The sequence below is a fragment of the Muscardinus avellanarius genome (assembly GCF_963383645.1).
Source record: "Muscardinus avellanarius genome assembly, chromosome: 8".
Classification (NCBI taxonomy): Eukaryota; Metazoa; Chordata; class Mammalia; order Rodentia; family Gliridae; genus Muscardinus; species Muscardinus avellanarius.
The window spans coordinates 117,843,736-117,864,823 of record NC_137794.1 but is presented as its reverse complement, the minus strand read 5'-3'; the positions used below and the strand labels follow the sequence as shown (position 1 = coordinate 117,864,823).

Here is a 21,088-nt window from a genome sequence, read left to right as displayed (position 1 = left end):
CGCTTCCTGTGGTGCTGAGGTGAACCTCAGGACCTGCGCATGCCTCTCAGAGCTCCATCACTGGCCACATCCCCCAGGGCTTGTCTCTATCTCTGCCGCAGGCCCCCATTTTCTAGGGGCCAAGGAGCTCTCAGTCACTTAGCCCTCTCCAGCCCAAGTCCTGAGTGGCTCCGGGCAGCTCGTGAGTTTCTGGGGATAGGGGCTGCAGAGTGCGCCAGGCAAGGAGCCACTGGGCCTTGTTGGCCTTGTTGTTGACCTGTGCAGGCCGTGTCTGTGAGCAGAGGCCTACCTCTGTCCTTCAGTCATCCGTCCACACAGGTCCCCATAGGACTGAGCCAAATTGCTGCCCCCGAAGCATCTTGGGTTCAGAGCCAGGAGGGGTTTCAGTATGCTCCCACACCATATGACAGTGGGGTCTCTAAAGGTCCCTTGGCCTCCACAGGCCCTGCAGTGGCTCCTCCACATGGGCACAGAGAATGTTGGGCTGGCCACTCCTAGAGGGACAACAGTCTTGCTTGAGCCCTTACTAATTTGGAGGGTCATCTGCCTCTCCCAGGCTTGGCCCAGGAAAGATGAGCAAAGGTGAGATGCTTGGACCTGTATGGGGCCCAGGGAGGCAAAGTGACCTTCCTACCTCTCCTCCTTCCAGCCCAGAGATGTTTCTAGAAAAAAATCATCTCTAAGTTTGTGGGGGCAAAAGTATCCATGTCTTTTCTAGTAGGCTGTTTTGTTCTAGATATTTTACCTATTCGAAATAACTGGCTTTTACAAATCAAAGTTCATAAACTCACATTTTTATTCCCAGTGTATCTTTTAGTATTTATACAAACCAGTTGACATACTATCTATGCCCTAGTTACTACCTGTGGTTAACATGTAAAATATTAATTAAAATTAATCAAAACAAGATGGAGAGCTGGGCGTGGTGGTGCATACTTGTAACCCCAGCATTCAGGAGGGTGAGACAGGAGGATTGTGGTTCACAGACAGCCTCAGCTACTTAATGAGGCGCTCTGTAGCTCAATGAGAACCTGTTTCAGAATAAAGAATAAAAAATAGGGCTGGGGGTAGAGCTCAGAGGTAGAATTTCCCTGGGTTCCATCACAAAAAATAAGAAAAAACAAGATTGATTTGAGTATCAAAAATTATGTGTTGTACAATTTATGCTGTAACAAAAAGTACAACTGGCAGTAGAAAGGCGAAAGGGTCGACTCTTGGTGGAATCCTTTGGGCAGGATATGTGGGCTGATTTGATTTGAGGTTATACAGGGGTATCTAGGTAGTCATATAGTGTGACATTTAGAAATTCAGAATTTTGTGAGATGAGTGGTCATTAACAGGCACTTAAATATCACAGTTGGCCCCACAAAACCCACAGAGAAGTGGCAGTGTCCAGGGTTAGGCTGACTGCTCTTCTAAGGGTTTTAGCAAATTGTTTGGCAAAAGGAATGTTTACCCTGGCAAGCTGGAAGGCTAGTGTCCTTGTCCTCTGGCTCCTCTTTAGAGAGAGATGTTTCCTGAAGACAGAACACTTAAGTCATGGGCATTTTTGATGATCTCTTTAGCCTTTAGGATGGAAATCACTTCACTGATTTGTCTTTTAATCAAACTCATGAAAATCACCCGTACCCCATTTTCTTTTTATTTCTTTAGTACTGAGGATTGATCCCAGGGGCAGTCTACCTACAAGCTATTCTGTAGCTCTTTTTTACTTTGAAATAGGCTCTCACTAAGTTGCTGAGGGTCTGGCTAAGTTGTTGAGACTGGTCTTGAACCCTTGATCCTCTTGGGATTACAGCTGTGAACCAGCACACCCAGCTACCCCTTTTTACTTGGGGAAAAACACACACATATTACCCTTTTTAGTGGGAAAATCTGTTGGTCTTTGGGACAAGCCTGTCCAGGACTAGTGTAACCAAGAAGTTCAGAGGCAACCTGAGACCTTGTGCGAGTTGATGACCAGCCATGGAGAAAGACACGAACTCAACATGACCACTCAGTGGCTCAGAACAAAGACGGTGATTTGGAGCAAGGGCACCAGCTCTGTGTGCTTAGGTCTGGCACTAATCCATCACTAGATGCCCATTAAGAGGGATATCTGGTCAGCTTAGGACTCATGAATGGTTAGCCATCAGTTTTCTGAGAAATATAATAAAGACAAAAAGCACTCTCAGCCACATTCCCCACTAGGGCCGAGTGCTACGTGTGCTGTTTCCAGGAGACCTAAGGCACTGGCCCAGGCCATGCAGATACCTGGTGTGCGTGCAGTTTGCGCTCCAAGTTCAACTCTGGGGCCCATGACTGAGAGTCTTCAGCCAAGTCAGCACACGCTGGGATCTGGAATCGGCACTTGTTGCCCCTATCTGAACTCAGAGCCGATTGGACGCGTGAGCCAGGCAGATGGAAAACAGACGGTCATCTTGACTACTCATGAAGCTAACGTGGAAAGATTGGCATATACCTAGTGTGGTGGCCTGAACTATTTCCCTCGAATTCATACATTGAGGCTCTAGCCCCCAAAATGACTATATTTGGAGATGGAGCTTTTAAGATGTACTAATGTTAAATAAGGTTGTTAGAATGAGTCTCTAATTCAGTATGGATTGTTGATCTTGTAAGGAGAAAGATCCTTCTCTCTTTCCCTCTCTCATCTCTTCTCTCTCCATGAACCAACAAAAGACCATGTGAGGACACAGAAGAGACAGCTGTCTACAAGCCAGGAAAACAGCCCTCACCAGAACTTGACCACCTGGCACCCAGACTTTCAGTCTCTAGAAGAGCGAGAGATAATTTTCCATTGTTTAAACACTGAGTGTATGGTATTTTGTTACAGCAGCTCATACTAAGACAGCTTGAACTTGAGCCGTGGGGTCCTGCTGTAACAAACGCCTGATGGGGGAGTGGCATTGGGACTGGGAGATGGGCAGAGGCTGGAAGAGTGTTATGTGCCTTCAAGCAGTGAGGATGCTAGGAGCGATGATGCTGAGGTCTGAGAAGGCAAGAGGATGGCTGGAACATGTAAACAAGCAGGGAGGAAGTTGGTAGAGGTATGGATGTTAAAGGCCATCCTGATCAGGTCTTGGGTGGAGTTGGATACAGATTATTCAGAACTGGAGGAAGAACCATACTCGCTGCAGAGTGGTGCAGAACTCAGCTGAGGCATGTTCTGGAGTTTTGTGGAAAGCAGGATTCTTAGCAATGACATTAAGTATGTAGTTGAAGTGGCTTAGGCACAGAGTTGAAGGACTAGCTTGGTTCCTCCTAACTGCTTCCAATAACATGTGAAAGAAGAGAGAAAATTGCTAAGAAAAAGAGAACCAGAACATGACCACTTGGAAAGTTATCAGCCTGTTCATGCTGCAAACAACAGGAAAGCTTGTTCTGAGGATACCACTATGGCTTTACTGAACCGCCACTTTATGAGATTGAGGGGCTACTAATGGATGCCTAAAACTCAATAACAAGAATAAAAAACCAAATAGTTTGATTCTAAGATAGGCAAAGGACTTGAGTAGCTATTTCTCTAACGAAGATATACAAATGACGAATAAGCACAAGAAAAAATGCTTAACATTACTAATCATTTGGGAAATGCAAACCAAAACTACATAGAAATTCCACCACACATGCATTAGGGTAGCTACTTTGAAAGAAGAAACCTCTGAAAATAATGGAAAGTATGGGGTTGTGAAAATTTTAAACTCTGTGCATTATTGATGAGAATGTAAAATGGTACTGCTGCTATGGAAAATAGTATGACAATTATTAAAATAATTAAAACAGTATCATTATTCAACAATTCCATTTCTGAGTATATATGCAAAAGAATCAAAGCAGGTATCTAAGATATTTTTATACCTTTGTTCATAGTAGCATTCTTTGCAATAGCTAAAACATGGGTGAAACCCACATGTCCATCAGTGGATAAATGAGTAAGTAAAATGTGGAATATCCATATGTGGGCATCTAACTCAGTGCTAAAGGGAAGGAAATGTGGACATGCACCTCACTGGATGCCCCCTGAGGATGTTGTGATTCATAAAATAAGTCATAGGAAGACAACTACCAAGTCCACTCAGGTAAAGATTTGTCCATTGTGGTGATCTTTTTAAAGATCCAACTTTTGGTTTTGTTGATTTTTTTCCTATTTTGTTTTTCAATTTTGCTTTTCTTTATTTTAATCTTAAACTTTTTTCCCTCTATGATTTCCTAGGTTTAGTTTTTTTCTTATTTTCCTAGTTTATAAAATTGTAAAGTTAAGGTACTGATTTGAGGTGTTTTATACAAGCATTTGTAGCTAATAAATTTTTCCTTTCCACTGTTTTGCTATAGCCCATACTTTTGCATGGTAATTTATCATTTTCATCATTATCTCACTAATTTCCACTTTCTCTTGTGATTTCTTCTTGCATACATTGGTTAAATAAGGTTATCACATTTGATTTTCACAATTTTTAAATCTTCAAGTTTTACCTCTTTTATTTGACTTTTTTTGTGTGTGTGGTACTGGGGTTCCTGGAAACCCTTCTACCTCCGTGCTACACTCCCAGACCTATTTTTATATTTTTATTTGGAAACAGGGTTTCTTAAGCCACTGAGGCTGGCTTTGAACCTGTGCGATCCTCCTGTCTCCACCTCCCAAGCATGGGGATTACAAGTGTGTGCCACCACGCCCGGCTTATTTGACTTCTAACTTCATCCACTGTGGCCAGAGAAGTTATTCTGTATGATGCCAATCTTTTTCAATATACTGAAACTTAACCAGTGGCTTACCATATGGTCTATCCTAGAAAATGTCTGAGGTGTACCTGAGAAGAATGGACATGCTATTCTTGCAAAGACATTCAAGGTGGAACGTTTCACATATGCTGCTCGGATCTAGTTGGCTTGTTCTGTTAAGTCCTCTGTACACTTAATTATCTTCTGTATGATTGTATATCCAGTAATGAGAGGATGGTATTGGAATCTCTATCACTGTGAAACTATTTCTTCTTTAATTCAGTCAATTTCTGCTTCATATAGTTTGATAAGTCTATTAGTTGTGTGAATGTTTGTAATTATTGCATCTTCTTTATGTATCAAAGATTTTATTGTTATACAAGTCCTTTTGCTTCTTATAAACTTTTTGATTGAGTAATTTCTTCTGATATTAGTATAGTCATACCTGCCTTTCTTTGGTTATTATTTGCATAAAATAATTTTATACCTATCTTTTTAGTTTCAATTGTACATCTTTGTGAATTCCTTGTAGGCAGTGTAAAAGTGAATTATGTGTTTTTAATCCATTCTGCCAATCTCTGTCTTTTCATTGGAGAGTCTAATCAACTTACATTTAAAGTAATTATAGGTTCAGAGGGATTTACTTCTGTAATTATTATTTGTTTTTTTATTTTATTTTATTTTTGATGTTGGATTTTATTTTATTTTATTTTAATTTTTTTATTGGTGAACTGTATTCATACATCATAGTGAGATACAAAAAACTTTTGTAGACTTACATGCACACATCGTCCAGTCAGCCCCCACCTGATCACCACCCCATTCCCTCCCCATCTCTCCTTCGCATGCTTGGCTTAGTGGTTGACATCTAGTATTATAGCAGTTTATCCAAAATTAAAAATGATAGTCTCACATAACAGTTTCATTTGTCTGATACCAAGCTTTTGATAACTTAAAGATTACATTTTAATATTTCTTTTTGCTTTCTTTCTTACCGGAGAATATTTTTTAGGTGAAACTATCATATATTTATATATTTATTTTTCAGAAAAAATCTATCCTAATATGTAATATGGACTCTAGATAACCAAAACGATCTCAAAAAAGAACAAAGCTAGAAGATATATATTTTCTAATTTCAAACCATATAAAGCTATAATAATTGAAACAGTGCAGTACTGTTCTAAAGGCAGATACATAAACCATTGGAGTTAAATAAAAGCCTAGAGATACATTCTTCCATATATTGTCAAGTTATTTTTGACAAGGTTTCCACGAACATTTGGTGGAGGAAATAATAATCTTTTAACTAAATATTGTTGAAAAATAATATTTACATGAAAAAGAATAAAATTGGACCCTTACTTAATCCCATATACAAATATTAACTCAAAATAGATAAAAGACCTAAATATAAGTCTTAAGACTATAAACTTTTAGAAGAAAATCTGGGTCATAAAACCTTACAACATTGAAATTGGCAGTGATTTCTTGGATATGATTTCAATGGCACAGGCAACAAAAGGGTATACAAACTCCCTAAAAAATAAAATACTGTATATCCAAAGACAATGTAAACAGAGTTAAAAGTTACTGATAGAATGGGATAAAATATTTCCCAATGCTATATCTGAAGGTATATTAATATTCCAACTAGAAATCCTAAAAATTAACAACAATAAAAGCAAACAATACAATTTAGAGATAGGTATAAGACTAACATAAATAATGAATCTCCATAGATAACTAATCTTATTTGTCTGTTGGATGGAAAATCTTGTTTCTCTAGTGCTGGTTTTGAAGACATAAATTCCTTCAGTTTCTGTTTGTCATGGAAGCTTCTTATTTCTCGATCTAATTTGATAGAAAGTTTTGCTGGGTAGGAAATTTTTGGCTGGAACTTGTTTTCTTTCAGAGTTTGGAATATGTTACTCCAAGCCCTTCTGGCTCTCATGACTTGGTTTGGGAAGTCTGGAGTGATTCTAATTGGTTTGCCTCTGAATGTCACTTGGCCCTTTGTTTTTGTTGACTTTAAGGTTCTCTGCTTGGCTTCCACAGTGGTCATTTTGACAATTATGTGGCGTGGGGATCCTCTTCTCCGATCCTGTCTAAAGGGAGTTCTATAAGTTTCCTGGACCTGTGTATCAACCTCTTGCTCTATGTTTGGAAAATTTTCTGCTATTACTTCCTTGAAGAGATTGTTGATCCCTTTGGTTTCACTTTCTTTTCCCTCCTCTATTCCAATTATTCTTAGGTTAGCTCTCTTAAAATGGGCCCATATTTCTTCAATATCAGATTCCTGCTGTCGGATATTTTTTTCTAGATTAGAAACTATGCGTTCATTTTTGGATTTCTTATCTTCTAAGAGCGAGATTCTATTCTCCATGTGGTCTAATCGGTTGTTTGTACTTTGAATTGAGGTCTTTACTTCATTAATTGCATCCTTTATCTCTCTTTGGCTCTCTGAATTCTTTTCAAAACTCCTCAATTATTTCTGAAGTTATTTTCCTGACTTGATCTTCTACAAATCTCTGAATTTCTGTTTTATCGGGTTCTGATGTTGTGGGGTTGTGGGCATTCATTGCTCCATTGTTATTCCTCTTTCCCATGATTTTGGGAGTTTGTACCTTCTCTGGGTTCTTCCCTTGGGTCACTAAGACTTCACTTAAGGTGCTCTGGATCTCAAGTCTGTGGTATCTCAGTCCCCACTACTCCTGTACTGGGTTGTATCACAAAGTCTCAGATCCAGGGAGTCAATAGAGGCTGCTTTAGACTATGGGGGGTGCCAGGTTGCGCGTTCTCCTATGGTGTGATATCTCTGCCACCACCACTCCCCCACTGGGTCAAGTCCCTGGGAGTCGGTACTGGGATTTCTTCTCTGGGGCCCACAATTTGACTCACTGTTGTTGAATACGCAGATGGAGCTGTAGTGGGCTCGGTGTATTCGCTGCTGCCGCTGCTGCCGCTGGTGGCAATATGGCGCCGCTGCTACACCCTCGGCCGTGAGGCTGGTGTATTTCTTCTCTGTTTTTGAACTCCGCTCTGAGTCCCTGCAGTGTGTGCTGAGTCCAGCCACTGGGAGCTTTAGATGCTTTCTGCGCCGAAAAATCTGCCAAATGCTGCCGGGCTCTTCCACAGCAGCTCACCTCGGCTCGCTGTCCGGGCTCTTCTGCAGTGGCTCACCTCGGCTTGCTGTCCACCGCTCCTCTCTGGAGCCTGGTGGGCTGTTGCTTGTGTTGGTGTGTAGCCGTAGCTGTCCTGTGAGTTTGCTGCTGCCGCTGGCAGTAAGGCACTGCTCCTGCGTCCTCGGCCGTGAGGCCGGTGTATCTCCTCTGTGGCTCTGAGCTCTGTTATGAGACCCCCTCCTCTCTGGGGCTGTTGATTTTTTTTTTGTTTCTCTGGTGATGGTGTTTTCTGGCTATGAAAGGCGCTGATTTTGTGGTAATAGAGATTGGTTGTTAGCGGGGCTCTTAAGCTCCACTTTTCTCGGTCGCCATTTTCCCGGAAGTCGGATCTGTAATTATTTATTTTTTATTTTTTTCCCATTATAGCTTTTTGTCTTTTATTTTATGCATTACCATCTTCTTTGGTCTTCAGTTTATTTTTTCTGTAAAATATTTTTTCTTGTTTCTCATTTCCTTTTGTGTATATTTTATAGCTATTTTTGTGGTTACCACATTTAACATATTTAACCTTCTAAAGTTATAGTACTCTAATATGAATTTATACCAGATTAACTTTAATAACATACAAAAAATATGCTTCTTTACATGTCCTTTTTTCATTTTTGAAATTACAAAATTATATCTTTATATATTGTGTTCCTAAAAAAATAATAATTTTAAATGTATTAATCCCTTAAATTACATAGAAAAAATGAGAAGTTACAACCTAAAGTTACATTAATACTGATGTTTACACTAATAATTGTTTTTAAATGTATTTGTGCTTAAAAATCATGTAGAAGACAAAAAAGTAGAGTTACAGAGTCCTGTTACAATAACATTAAAATTTATAATTGCCTGTGAATTTACTCTACGGAGAGCTTCCCTTTCCAGGTGACATTAAGCTGCTGTCTAGAGTGCCTTCATCTCCGCATGCAGTGCTCCCTTCTGTGAGACAGGTCTAGTGACAATGAGCCATCTGAAAGGTTATCAGTTTTCACTCTTTTTTTTGTGGTACTTGGGGTGGAACCCAGGGGCTTTCTACCTCCGGGCTATACTCCCAGACCTATACTTTATTTGGAAACAGGGTCTCACTAAGTTGCTGAGAGCCTCACTCAGTAGCTGAGGCTGGCTTCGAACCTGCGCGATCCTCCTGTCTCAGCCTCCCAAGCACGGGGATTACAAGTGTGTGCCACCACACCCGGCGTCAGTCATTTTTGAAGGATACATTTGCTGGTTATAGGATTATTGATTAACACTTTGTTCCTTTAGTCTTTGAGTATATCAACACACTACTCTAAAGTTCATGATAAGTCTGATAATCCCATTGAGAACCCCTCGTATGTGTGAGTCACTTTCCTTTTGCCATTACAGGATTTTCTCTGGTTTGGGCCTTTCAAACCTTGCGTCTGTGTCTCAGCATGGACCTCTGAGTTCAGCTGACTTGGAGCAGTTGAGCTTCCTGGATGTGTATGTCTTTCATCAGGTTTGGGACATCTCAGCGATTATTTCTGGGAATACTCTCTGTGCATCTTTTCCCTCTTCTCCTCCTGAGATGCCTGTGATATGTACGTGGTCTGCTGGGTGGTGCTCCATGGGCCATTGGGCCTTGACTCACTTTTATTCAGTCCCTTCCTGTGTCCCTCAGCGTTGATTCCTGTGGTCTCACCTTCAAGTTTGCTGGTTATTTTTACCTGCTTAAATCTGTGTCTGAGTCATTCCAGTAAATAATTTATTTTAGTTATTTTACTTGGTAGCTTTAGAATTTTTATTTGGTTTCATTTTAGGTCCTCTACCTCTTTATTGATATTTCCATTTCATTAATATGTCATTTAAAATTTTATCTACATCTTCCTTTAATTCTTGGTGCATCTTTAAAACAGTTGCTTTAATGTTTTTGTTTTGTAAATTTACCATCATGTCATTGGGGGAGAGTTTGTTGATTTAGTTTTCTTTTTCCTTTGAGTAGGCTATATGTTGCTATTTCTTTGTATCCCCTATGATTTTGTTTGTTGTTGTTGAAAACTAGACATTCAAATGTAGCGATGTAAAGCTCTGTAGTAACGTCCTTCCCTGCCAAATAATTTGATGTGTTGCTTATTTTGGTTGTTGTAGCTTGCCTCCATGCCCCGGGTTAGCCCAAGATGTGAATTTAAGACCTTCCTAGTTGTTTTGTGAGCCTTTCTTACAGCCTACCTGGTTGGTTTCTAATTTCCCTCATTACACACTTGTTTTTTTTAATGTTTTATTCCTTAATATCTGGCTCCCAAAAGGGGAAAGAAGTAACACATGGAGAACTGTCAACCCAGAGGCACCTATTCTTTCCATATCCTGGAAGCCTCAGTTCCTGGAGGCAGCACTCAAGCAGTGGGTGGGGGGATAGGACCACAGTGGTCACCGCCTCTGTGAAGGGAGGCAGAGGTAAGAGCACAGGTCTCAGACGTTGAAGGACAGGGTGCTTTTTGCCTCCCCTGGTCCTCACAGCTGTATGCGAATTGCTCCTGGATAATGTGATGTGGGAGTGGGGTGGGCCTGGGCACTGCTACTGTGCTAATTTCAGAAGTTGACAAAATTAGCTGCAATGTCAGTCTATGTCTTCCCTGGAAACTGAAAGCTTCAAAAGACCCCAGAGTCCAGAATCACAGCAGACAGGCATCGCCAGAGTGACTGTGGTTCAGGTGGGAGAGAGCATCCTATCACCTCCTGCCTTCACCTTTTTAGAATCCTTCCCTATGATTTGTTCTTTATTCCTTGTATTGGTTGATAATTAATAGACATCAAAAAGGGACATGTTACCACCTCTTGTTCAATATAGACAGATTGGCTCTGGCCAATGCACTTAAAAATATTAAAGTAGCAATGCAATGTTGTTTGGATTACCCAGTGTAGTATCACCCTACATTATTTGTAGGTTTTACAATCTTAGTGCATTTTGCTCTGTGATTCAGAGCATTACAAGGAAGGGGTATGCATGCTTTGGGCTCAGTCTTCTTACAGGTTCGTCCACTGATGGAGGGGATCACAGCCACATGACCTTACTCTCCATTTCAGCTTACCACAGCCACCCTGGATGGGAAACTTCAGCTGTTTCTGGCTGAGTGACTGCTGCCTGCTGGTACCAGACACGTGGGCACCAACTGGATGAGAGTGAGAAGCCTGGCTCACCCATCTGCCCGAGCGGGAGTGGGGCTTGTCAGAGTGCTGCTGCAGTTGCTGGTGTCCACTCACGGGAAAATAGGGTAACACCTGGGGATCCCGCAGAGTGCGGCAAAGTTAAAGAGAATAGTCTTCAATAAAAGATTGCCTGGTTGTTTTATAATTGGACTTTAAGGGGAAATCTATCTATCACTTATCTCTGTGGATCAGCTGTACACATACATCTATACATGCGTACATACATACATGCATCCAGAGAGATGAAGAATAGGAGGACTCCCTCAAGGCAGTGAAGATGACGATGCCTGTCCTGCTGGCTCAGCTGCTGGCCAGCATGCAGCAGCTGTGTGTGGGGCCATGGCCTCTGCCCATTTCCATCCTGGTACAGTTTGGCCTCTGGCCTTTCCTCCTGCTGTTGATGGTTGGATGTCGAGTAAGGGTCCACATGCTGCCAGGACAAGTCGCTCAGAGTCAGATAGCTGTCCTGGGAGTCTACTCTGCATGTATCTGACTCCAAAGACCCCAGAACCAAGTCTGTAGGATCCTAGAAGAGTCAGGATGCTTCCAGAGCATTCCATAGTCCAAACAACTCCAGCACTCTGTGACGCCTTCCACATGAGGGCTCCGAGGAGCAGCCTGGGATGCCCTGATCGAGCAGGACCCTCCCATCTGCCTGGGAATGCCCTGCCACAGCACAATCCTCCCCATCTGAAAGTTGGGGAGGTGGTTGTCATGAGTAAGTTATGCCATGAACATAGACCAAACACATATGTGTCTTGCTGTAATGTCAGATTTGTTGAATAACAATAAATTCACAGGCTGTACCACTTTCTCAAGCACAACTCACTGAATGTATTCATGACTCACTTGGTGTCATGACTGAGGTGATCACAAGTTCTTTCATTCCAAGCATAATCTGCAGTACGTATACCACGCACATCACATGTCACACTTTGCACAGTGTAGGTTGTAGGAAGGCCAAGAAAGAGTTAAAGATATGAGGCTTTCAGCCTTCAGCTATGAGTTGATATGCACTCATGCAATTTCCCACTGCTGAGTCAACTTGATAAGTTCTCATGCAGTTGTTATTTATTAGCTAAGAGGAGCTAGTCTTCCAATGAATAAGTAAAGAACCCTCCAGTCGATCTGCACAGGACAGAGGCAGATGGTTGGAAGACTGGGCTGCCAGCCAGGCAACCTGCAAGGCCGCTCCTGGAGCCCAGGTGCCAGGAAGGTGCCGAGCTTCATGTGTCCAGGCCATCTCGTGCCCAGCCTGCCTCCCTACGCCCCTGAGGGGCACCTGCAGTAGCAGGGCCAGGGGATGCGGGAAGTGAGGAGGCCGTGGCCAAGTACAGTCCACCTTGGCTTCCATGGCCTGTAGAAGAGGAGAGGGCCGAGCCACAGCCCAGTGGGCCTGCCTCACTTGGGATCGGCGTTACTGGACACTGGCATGTGCTGGCAGTGACATTCTGCTCAGAAGCATTCCTTGTACATGGGAGCTCATCCCTCCCTTGTATGGAGAACCAACTTTGCCTTTGGGCCAGGTGCAGGAGGGTGCATGGCCCTTGGCGTTCAGGGGCCCATCCCCTGCCAGGCTGGGCAGCAAGGCACAGTGTGGGCACCCCCCAAACTCCCCCTCAGACACTCAGCAGATGTGTCTGTGGGCTGTGATTAGATCGGGCCACTCAGAGTCACCAGTATCCTACTGCTTCTGACCTGCAGAAGTGGTAGCTTCATCCGGTTCACCCCAGGGTGTGTTCACAGAAGGGAGCAGTACACGAAACCCACCTTCTCACCCTTTTCGGGCTCCCTCTTCTTCCTGAAAAAAACCCAACTTAGTGCCTGCTTTGGTTGAGAGCCTAAGTAGGAATAATTTCTGTGTGTCCCAGCTCCATAGACCCTCTTGCAGGACAGCCTCAGAGCTCTGGCAAGACAGCGCTGCTGCCAGGACAGGAGGGGCACGGAAGCATGGCACACAGCCGAGCAGCAACTTCTGTATTCTTGTTGGGGTTCTCAGGAGTGTAACTGATGGTGGCCGGGGGGTCCGCTTTGCTGTGAAGGTTGTAGTTCCTTGGGGTACATGGTATCAAGCTATGGGAATATCTCCCGTTTAGTGATGCCAAATTCTTATTATGCTGATTGTTTTGTGTGTAGTGATTTGAGTTTTTTAATGCAGTGTTTACAAACTGAAATTTATTAATTAGTTACCTGATTTTGATTGGGGCTTAAACCCAGGGATGTTCTACCTCTGATCTATACTCAGATCTTTTTATTTTGAAACAGGGCCTTGCTAAGTTGCTGAGGCTGGCTTGGAACCTGTGATCCCCCGTCTCAGCCTCCCAAGTGTTGGGATCACAGGCGCGTGCTCTGCAGCCAGCTTGGGTTAAATTCAGAACCTGGCATATGATGAGGACAGAGTCCAGAAGGACAAGGACCTGGGATTTGGGTGTTGTGGGAAGAGGACGCTGTATGTTTGTGGAGGAGCAGGCCCAGAGGTCTGCAGCTTTGATGACAATGAAGAAAAGTTCAAGCTAGGGTGGAAAAGATAAGGACATCCACTTCTGAGAGGGAGGTGGTGCTGGAGGACTGGCTGCCAAACCGAACCACAGATGTCAGGCAAGGGCAGGCCCCGGGGAGTTCCAGGAGGGACCCAAGGGATCCTCGACTATTCCTTTATGGCCAGTGGATGGTCAGACCTTGCTTTTCTAAAGTTGTATTAATGGAAACTTTATACCCTAATTACATATACTCCCACTCCCTTGGGGTCTGCAAAAGTGGAAGGTAACCCTCCCCGCACCTCTCTCCTTGGGTCCCCGGGGCCTGGTTCTCATCGTGCTGGAATGCACAACCTCCTGGATGCCCATGCAGCTCAGTCCCAGCCAGGCCTTCTGCTCTGCAGGAGGAGTCTGCATGATCCTCACACCCCTGCTGCAGGCCGGATGCCTTCTGCAGTGCTCTCCAGTGGTGGGCAGTGGTGTGAACCTGGCATCCACCTCTGGGCTGCCAAGGTGCTGCTGTCTGACCTGGAGAAGCCTCAGGTTAGATGGTGGTGCTGGGATGGTAGCCACACGTGGGGTAGACCATACCCTGGCTCCCCGGCGCAGCTCTGGGCCTTGCGAGTCTTAGGGAACCCGGCCCTTCTCTCCCTTGCTCTGCTCTCTGGTTGCTGCTTTTCTTACAGATTCCTGGCCAGTGGCACCTCTCCTCTTGGAGAGGACTACTTCCCTAGCTTACAACTGTCTTCTAGCTGTCAGGAAATGCTGCAGTTTTCACTACAGCTTGTACCTTGTTTTCCAACCTGGAGAGACAGGAGTTGAGTTGGGAAAAGCAGGGGCTGCATCTCATTGCACCCGCAGACCTGCAACCTGGACACGTGATGGTCCAAGATGGAGAAATGGGGAAGCCTTCCTGGGGCGTCAGACTGACCACAGCCCACCACCAATCGAGTATGGTGGTGTTCTTCCAGAGATAGGGAGTGAATCCCTGTGGTTTAAAAGAAACCAGACTTTAAGGGGCGGGGGTGGGGTTAAGTTAACCATCATGTCTCTACGAATGGAGAAAAAATATTTTACTCTTTGAATATGGCTTTCAGGAAATTGAGAATCAAGCCACAGACATACACGAGACTGGTGTCAAAATAAGGACAGCCACAGTTTAGAGTGAAGAGAGTCAAGAGGGCAAACACGTGAGTCCACACCGGAAGGGAGTGCGTGTGTGTGGACAGGAGAGGAGAGGGCTCAGTGTCCTTCATCGTCAGGACAGTGACCTCCGCACTCAGGCACTGCGCATGCTCAGCCAGCTGGCATGTGCATAAGACCCAGGCTGGCAGAAAATGCCAGCTGTGGCTCTCAGATCCCTTACATGCTGATAAGTGGTAGAGTTTGGAAACTTGGCACTTCTAAAAAAGCTAGCTTACCTCTAACCACATGCCTGAGCCATGCTGCTTAGGATCAGGGGCTGGAGTTATATCTGTGATATTTCATTAAAAAATCTACAAGAGAGACTTCCGGGAAGATGGCAACAGAGAAAAGCGGCGTTTATGAGTCCTGCTAACAATCTATCTCTATTACCACAAAATCAGTGCCTTTCAAAGCCAGAAAACACCATCAGCAGAGAAATAAAAACTGCAAATACAAGAGACAGAGAAAAAGAGGGCTAGAAGAACAACCAGACACCAGAAAAGAAACCAGCTCACAGTGCCGCCACGGCGCCATTTTCCCTCGCAGCACCAGGCTCTAAAGAGGAGGGGGACTCAGAACTGGAGCTCAAAACCAGAGAGGAGATACCCCAGCCTTTGGCCGAGGATGTGGCAGCAGTGCCATACTGCCAGCAGCAGCGGTGAGTACACAGGACGGCTCCAGATCAGTGCACTCAACAACCCACCAGGCTCCAGAGAGAAGGGGTGGACACCGAGCTGAGGTGAGCAGCTGTGGAACAGCTGGGTGATATTCAGCAGTTTTTTCAGCGCAAGGAGCATCTAAAATTCCCAGGGGCTGGGCTCAGCACACCCTGCAGGGACTCAGAGCAGAGCTCAAAACCAGAGAAGAAATACGCCAGCCTCACTGCCAAGGGCATGATAGTGGCACCATATTGCCAGTGGCGGAAACAGTGAGTTCACCGAGTCTACAACAGCTACAACCAGCGCACTCAACAACCGTGAGTCAAATTGCGACCCCTAGAGGAGAAATCCCAGTACTACACCCCCAGGGACTTGCGCAGCTTTGATAGTTTCCCTGGGTCTGAGATTTTGTAGTCCAACCCAGTGGGGGAGTGGTGGTGGCAGAGATAACACACCATAGTTGCAGCTCTCCATGGGAGAACGCCCACCTGGCACCCCCATTGTCTCAAGCAGCCTCGATTGACTCCCTGGGTCTGAGACTTTGCGATACAACCCAGAAAAGGAGTAGTACAACCCAGTAAAGGAGTAGTGGTGACTGAGATACCACAGACTCAAGATCTAGAGCACCTTAAGTAAAGTCGTAGTGACCCAGGGAAGAATGTAGAGAAGGCACAAACCTCTGAAGTCATGGGAAAGAGGAATAACAATGGAGCAATGAATGCCCACAACCCCACAACATCAGAACCTAATAACACAGAAATTCAGAGATTTCTAGAAAATCAAATCAGGAAAATAACTGTAGAAAAAATAGAGGTATTTCTAAAAGAATTCAGAGAGATTCTAAAAGAGATAAAGGATGCAATCATTGAAGTAAAGGCCTTAATTCAAAGTATGAACAATCGATTAGACCACATAGAGAATAGAATCTCGCTCCTAGAAGATGATCACTCCAAAAATGAACGCATAGTTTCTAATTTAGAAAAAAAAATCTGACAGCAGGAATCTGACATTGAAGAATATGGTCCCAATTTAAGAGAGCTAACTTAAGAATAATTGGAATAGAGGAGGGGAAAAAAAAGGTGAAACCAAAGGGATCAATAATCTCTTCAAGGAAGTGATAGCAGAAAAATTTCCAAACATAGAGCAAGAGGTCAATACACAGGTCCAGGAAACTTATAGAACTCCCTTTAGACAGGATCAGAGAAGAGGATCCCCATGCCACATAATTGTCAAAATGACTAATGTGGAAGCCAAGCAGAGAATCTTAAAGGCAACAAAAACAAAAGGCCAAGTGACATTCAGAGGAAAACCAATTAGAATCACTCCAGCCTTCCCAACCTAAGCAATGAAAGCAAGAAGGGCATGGAGTAACATATTCCAAACTCTGAAAGAAAACAACTTCCAGCCAAAATTTTCTACCCAGAAAAACTATCGATCAAATTAGATGGGGAAATAAGAAGCTTCCATGACAAACAGGAACTGAAGGAATTTATGTCTTCAAAACCAGCACTAGAGAAAATACTCAAGTAGATTAACTGCAAAGAAGAAATAGGTAACACACTCCAGAACTAGAGAAACAAGATTTCCCATCTAGCAAACAACTAAGCAAAGAAAAATAAACAGTATCTCAAACAGAAATAAAATCTTAACATGCTAGGAATTAAAAGTTATCTCTCAATAATCACACTGAATGTAAATGGCCTCAATTCCCCAATAAAAAAACATAAAGTGACAAAATGGATTAAAAGCCAGAATCCATCCATCTGCTGCTTACAAGAAACACACCTTACAAGTAAACATAGGAACAAACTCAAGGTAAAGGGCTGGAGCAAGGTAATCCATGCTAACTGAACTTGAAGACAAGCAGGAGTAGCAACTATGATATCAGACAAGTTAGACTTCAAACCCAAACTTATTAGAAGAGACAAAGAAGGTCATATTTTACTGGTAAAAGGAATAGTCCAGCAAGAGGAAATAACAATAATCAACATCTATGCCCCAAACATAGGGGCAGCTACTTTCATAAATCAAACTCTTCGTGACATGAAGTCACACATCAATCCCAACACAATAATACTGGGAGACTTCAACATACCTCTCATAACACTAGACTGATCTTCCAGACAAAGGGTCAGTAAAGAGGCCTCAGAACTAAAGAACAGCATTAACCAAATGGATCTGTTGGACAAATATAGAATATTTCACCCAACTACAGCGGAGTTTACATTTTTCTCAGTTGCTCATGGAACCTTCTCCAAAATAGATCACATCCTGGGACACAAAATGAGCACTAGAAAATTTAAAAAATGTTACATACTTCCCTGTGTCATCAGACCTTAATGGCATGAAACTAGAAATCAACTATAAGAAGACCCAGAGAAACAACATAAACATGTGGAGACTGAACACCACAGTTCTGAATGAAGAATGGGTCATACAAGATGTTAGAGGTGAAATCAAGAAATTTCTAGAAACAAATGAAATTAAAGATACAACATATCAAAACCTCTGGGACACTTTGAAGGCAGTATTAAGAGGAAAATTTATAGCACTGAGTGCTCATATAAGAAAAACAAAATCTTCAGATAAATAACCTAATGACACACCTCAAAGCCCTTGAAAAGCAGGAACAATTGAACCCCAAAGCCAGCAGAAGACAGGAAATTATTAAAATTAGAGCAGAAATTAATGAAATAGAGAATAAAAAAAACCCATACAGAAAAATCAACAAAACCAAAAGCTGGTTTCTTGAAAATATTAACAAGGTAGATAAAACACTAACCAACCTAAATCGCTAATCAACTCAAATTATGAAGAGAAGGGATGAAAAAGGAGACATTACTACTGACACTGTAGACATCCAGAGGATTATCAGAAACTACTTTGAAAAACTATATTCCAACAAAATGGAAAATCTGGAGGAAATCGACAACTTTCTAGATAAATACAACTTTCCTAAACTGAGTCAAGAAGATATACAACACTTAAATCAAAACCACATCAAGAAAATCATACACCATGACCAGGTAGGGTTCATCCCAGGGATGCAAGGCTGGTTCAACATATGGAAATCAATCCATGTAATTCACCATATAAACAGAATCAAAGACAAAAATAACATGGTCATTTCAATAGACGCTGAAAAAGCATTTGCTAAAATTCAGCATCCATTTATGATAAAAAACACTGCAGTGAATTGGAATAGAAGGAATATATCTCAACATCCTAAAGGCAATCTACAACAAGCCCACCGCCATCATCATATTAAATGGGGAAAAACTTCAAGAATTCCCCCTAAAAACAGGAATGAGACAAGGATGTCCATTATCACCACTTCTCTTCAATATAGTACTAGAGACTCTAGCCAGAGTAATAAGGCAAGAAAAGGAAATCAGAGGAGTACAAATAGGAAAAGAAGAACTTAAGCTTTCACTATTTGCAGATGACATGATATTATATTTAGAAAACCCAACAAACTCAACCAAAAGGCTTATAGAACTGATCAACAAATTCAGCTAAGTATCTGGATACAAAATCAATCTTAAAAAATCAGAAGCTTTCCTGTACACCAACCCTAAATCCACTGAAAAAGAAATTCAGAAAACACTTCCACTCAGGATCTCCCACTAAAAAATAAAATACTTAGGAATAAACTTGACCAAGGAGGTAAAGGACCTCTACAAAAAAAAATTATAAAACACTGAAAAAAGAAATTGAAGAAGATCTTAGAAGATGGAAAGACCTTCCATGTTCATGGAAGAATAAATATCATTAAAATGGCCATCCTTCCAAGAGTGATCTACAGATTCAATGCAATGCCCATTATACTACCAAGATTATTCCTCACAGACATAGAAAAACCAGTCCTTAAATTTATTTGGAATATCAAAAAGCCCAGAATAGCCAAGGTAGTTCTCAGCAACAAAAACCACGCAGGAGGAATCACAATACCTGACTTTAAACTATACCACAAAGCCATTGTAATAAAAACAGCATGGTACTGGCAAAAGAACAGATACATAGACCAACGGAGCAGAATAGAAAACCCAGAAACAAGTCCACACACTTTCAGCCTATTGATTTTTGACAAAGGGGCCACAAACATACACTGGAAAAAAGATAGCCTCTTCAACAAATGGTGTTGGCAAAACTGACTAACCATATGCAGAAAATTGGAAATTAATCTCACTTTCTCACCCTGCACAAAAGTTAACTCAAGATGGATCAAAGACTTGGAAATCAAACCAGAGACCTTGAAGCTCCTTGAAGAGGGCATAGGTCCAACACTACAACACATAGGTACAGACAAACATTTTCTCAACAAGACCCCAAAGGCACAACAAATTAAAAGGAGAATCAATACATGGGATTGCATGAAACTGAAGAGCTTCTGTTCAGCAAAGGAAACTGTGAAGAACCTCAATCGAGAGCCAACAGAATGGGAGAAGATTTTTGCCACCTACATCTCCTATAGAGGACTAATATCTAGAATATACAGAGAACTCAAGAAACTCAACACTAAGAAAACAAAGCATCCAATAACAAAATGGGCAAATGAACTAAATAGACAGTTCACAAAAGAAGAAATTCAAATGGCCAATAAATGCATGAAAAAATGCTCAACATCACTGACAATCAGAGAGATGCAAATGAAAACTACCCTGAGATTTCACCTAACTCCAACTAGAATGGCAATCACTCAAAACACAAACAACAATAGATGCTGGCAAGGATGTGGAGAAGTGGGAACTCTAAGTCATTGTTGGTGGGATTGCAAATTAGTGCAACCACTTTGGAAAACAGTATGGAGAATCTTCAGAAGAATGGAAAAAAAATCTACCATTTGATCCAGCAATACCACTGTTGGGTATCTACCCAAAAGAAAGGAAACCAAACTACCAAACTAATGCATGTGTATCTATGTTCATAGCTGCACAATTCACCATAGCCAAACTATGGAACCAGCCATAATGTCCATCAAATGATGAATGGATTACAAAACTTTGGGATATATACACAATGGAATTTTACTCAGCCATCAAAAAAAACCCTCAATTACATAATTTTCAGGGAAATGGATGGAACTGGAATACATTATGCTAAGTGAGATTAATCAGTCACAAAAAATAAGAAATCAGATGCTTTCCCTATAAGTGAGAGGGAGAATTGGGTCATAGGAGGAACTCTAGATGAGAAAGAAAATCCTATGGAGGAGCAAACAAGGCAACCTAAAGGAGGAGAAAGGAGGGGGAAAGAGGAAAATCTCTAAAACACACAGTGTACTTAAACATATTGAAGTCAACCACTAAGCCAAGCAAGGGAAGGAGGATTGGGGAGGGAATGGGTGGGAATTGGGTAGGGGTTAAATCAGTGATGTGTACATGTATGTACACACAAGTTTCTTTTACCCCAATATGATGTATGAATATAATGCACCAATAAAAAAAATATACTTGAAACATTGCATCCTGTCAAGGCAAGGAGGTGCCGAGGCTTCCTGGGTCTGAGCACAGAGCGGCTGTCATGCTGGTCACGCGCAGGGATGCTTGAGCTTCGCCCAGGCAGTAGGCACGGCTTTGCACACAGGAGGCTGGGACAGAGTGATAGAAGGTGGGTGTTCCTGTCTAATGCCACCAGACAGTGGCGGCTGGCCCTTCTTAATACCCAGCCCAACCGGCCCTTTCCAGCTCCTTGTTTTCTTGTCACACAC

The 21,088-nt window shown here is 42.5% G+C and overlaps 1 protein-coding gene across 1 annotated transcript in view; it reads left to right on the top strand.

Annotated features, from left to right (window-relative positions):
• WDR27 (WD repeat domain 27) overlaps positions 1 to 10,985 on the top strand; it is a gene marked incomplete at its 3' end in the record, with an annotated part of 160,906 nt that extends 149,921 nt beyond the window's left edge. The window contains exon 27 of the mRNA XM_080700174.1: positions 10,935 to 10,985. Within this exon, the coding sequence (XP_080556300.1) occupies positions 10,935 to 10,985 (51 nt within the window). The remainder of the gene's footprint in view (positions 1 to 10,934) is intronic.
• Between the last annotated feature and the right edge of the window lie 10,103 nt (positions 10,986 to 21,088).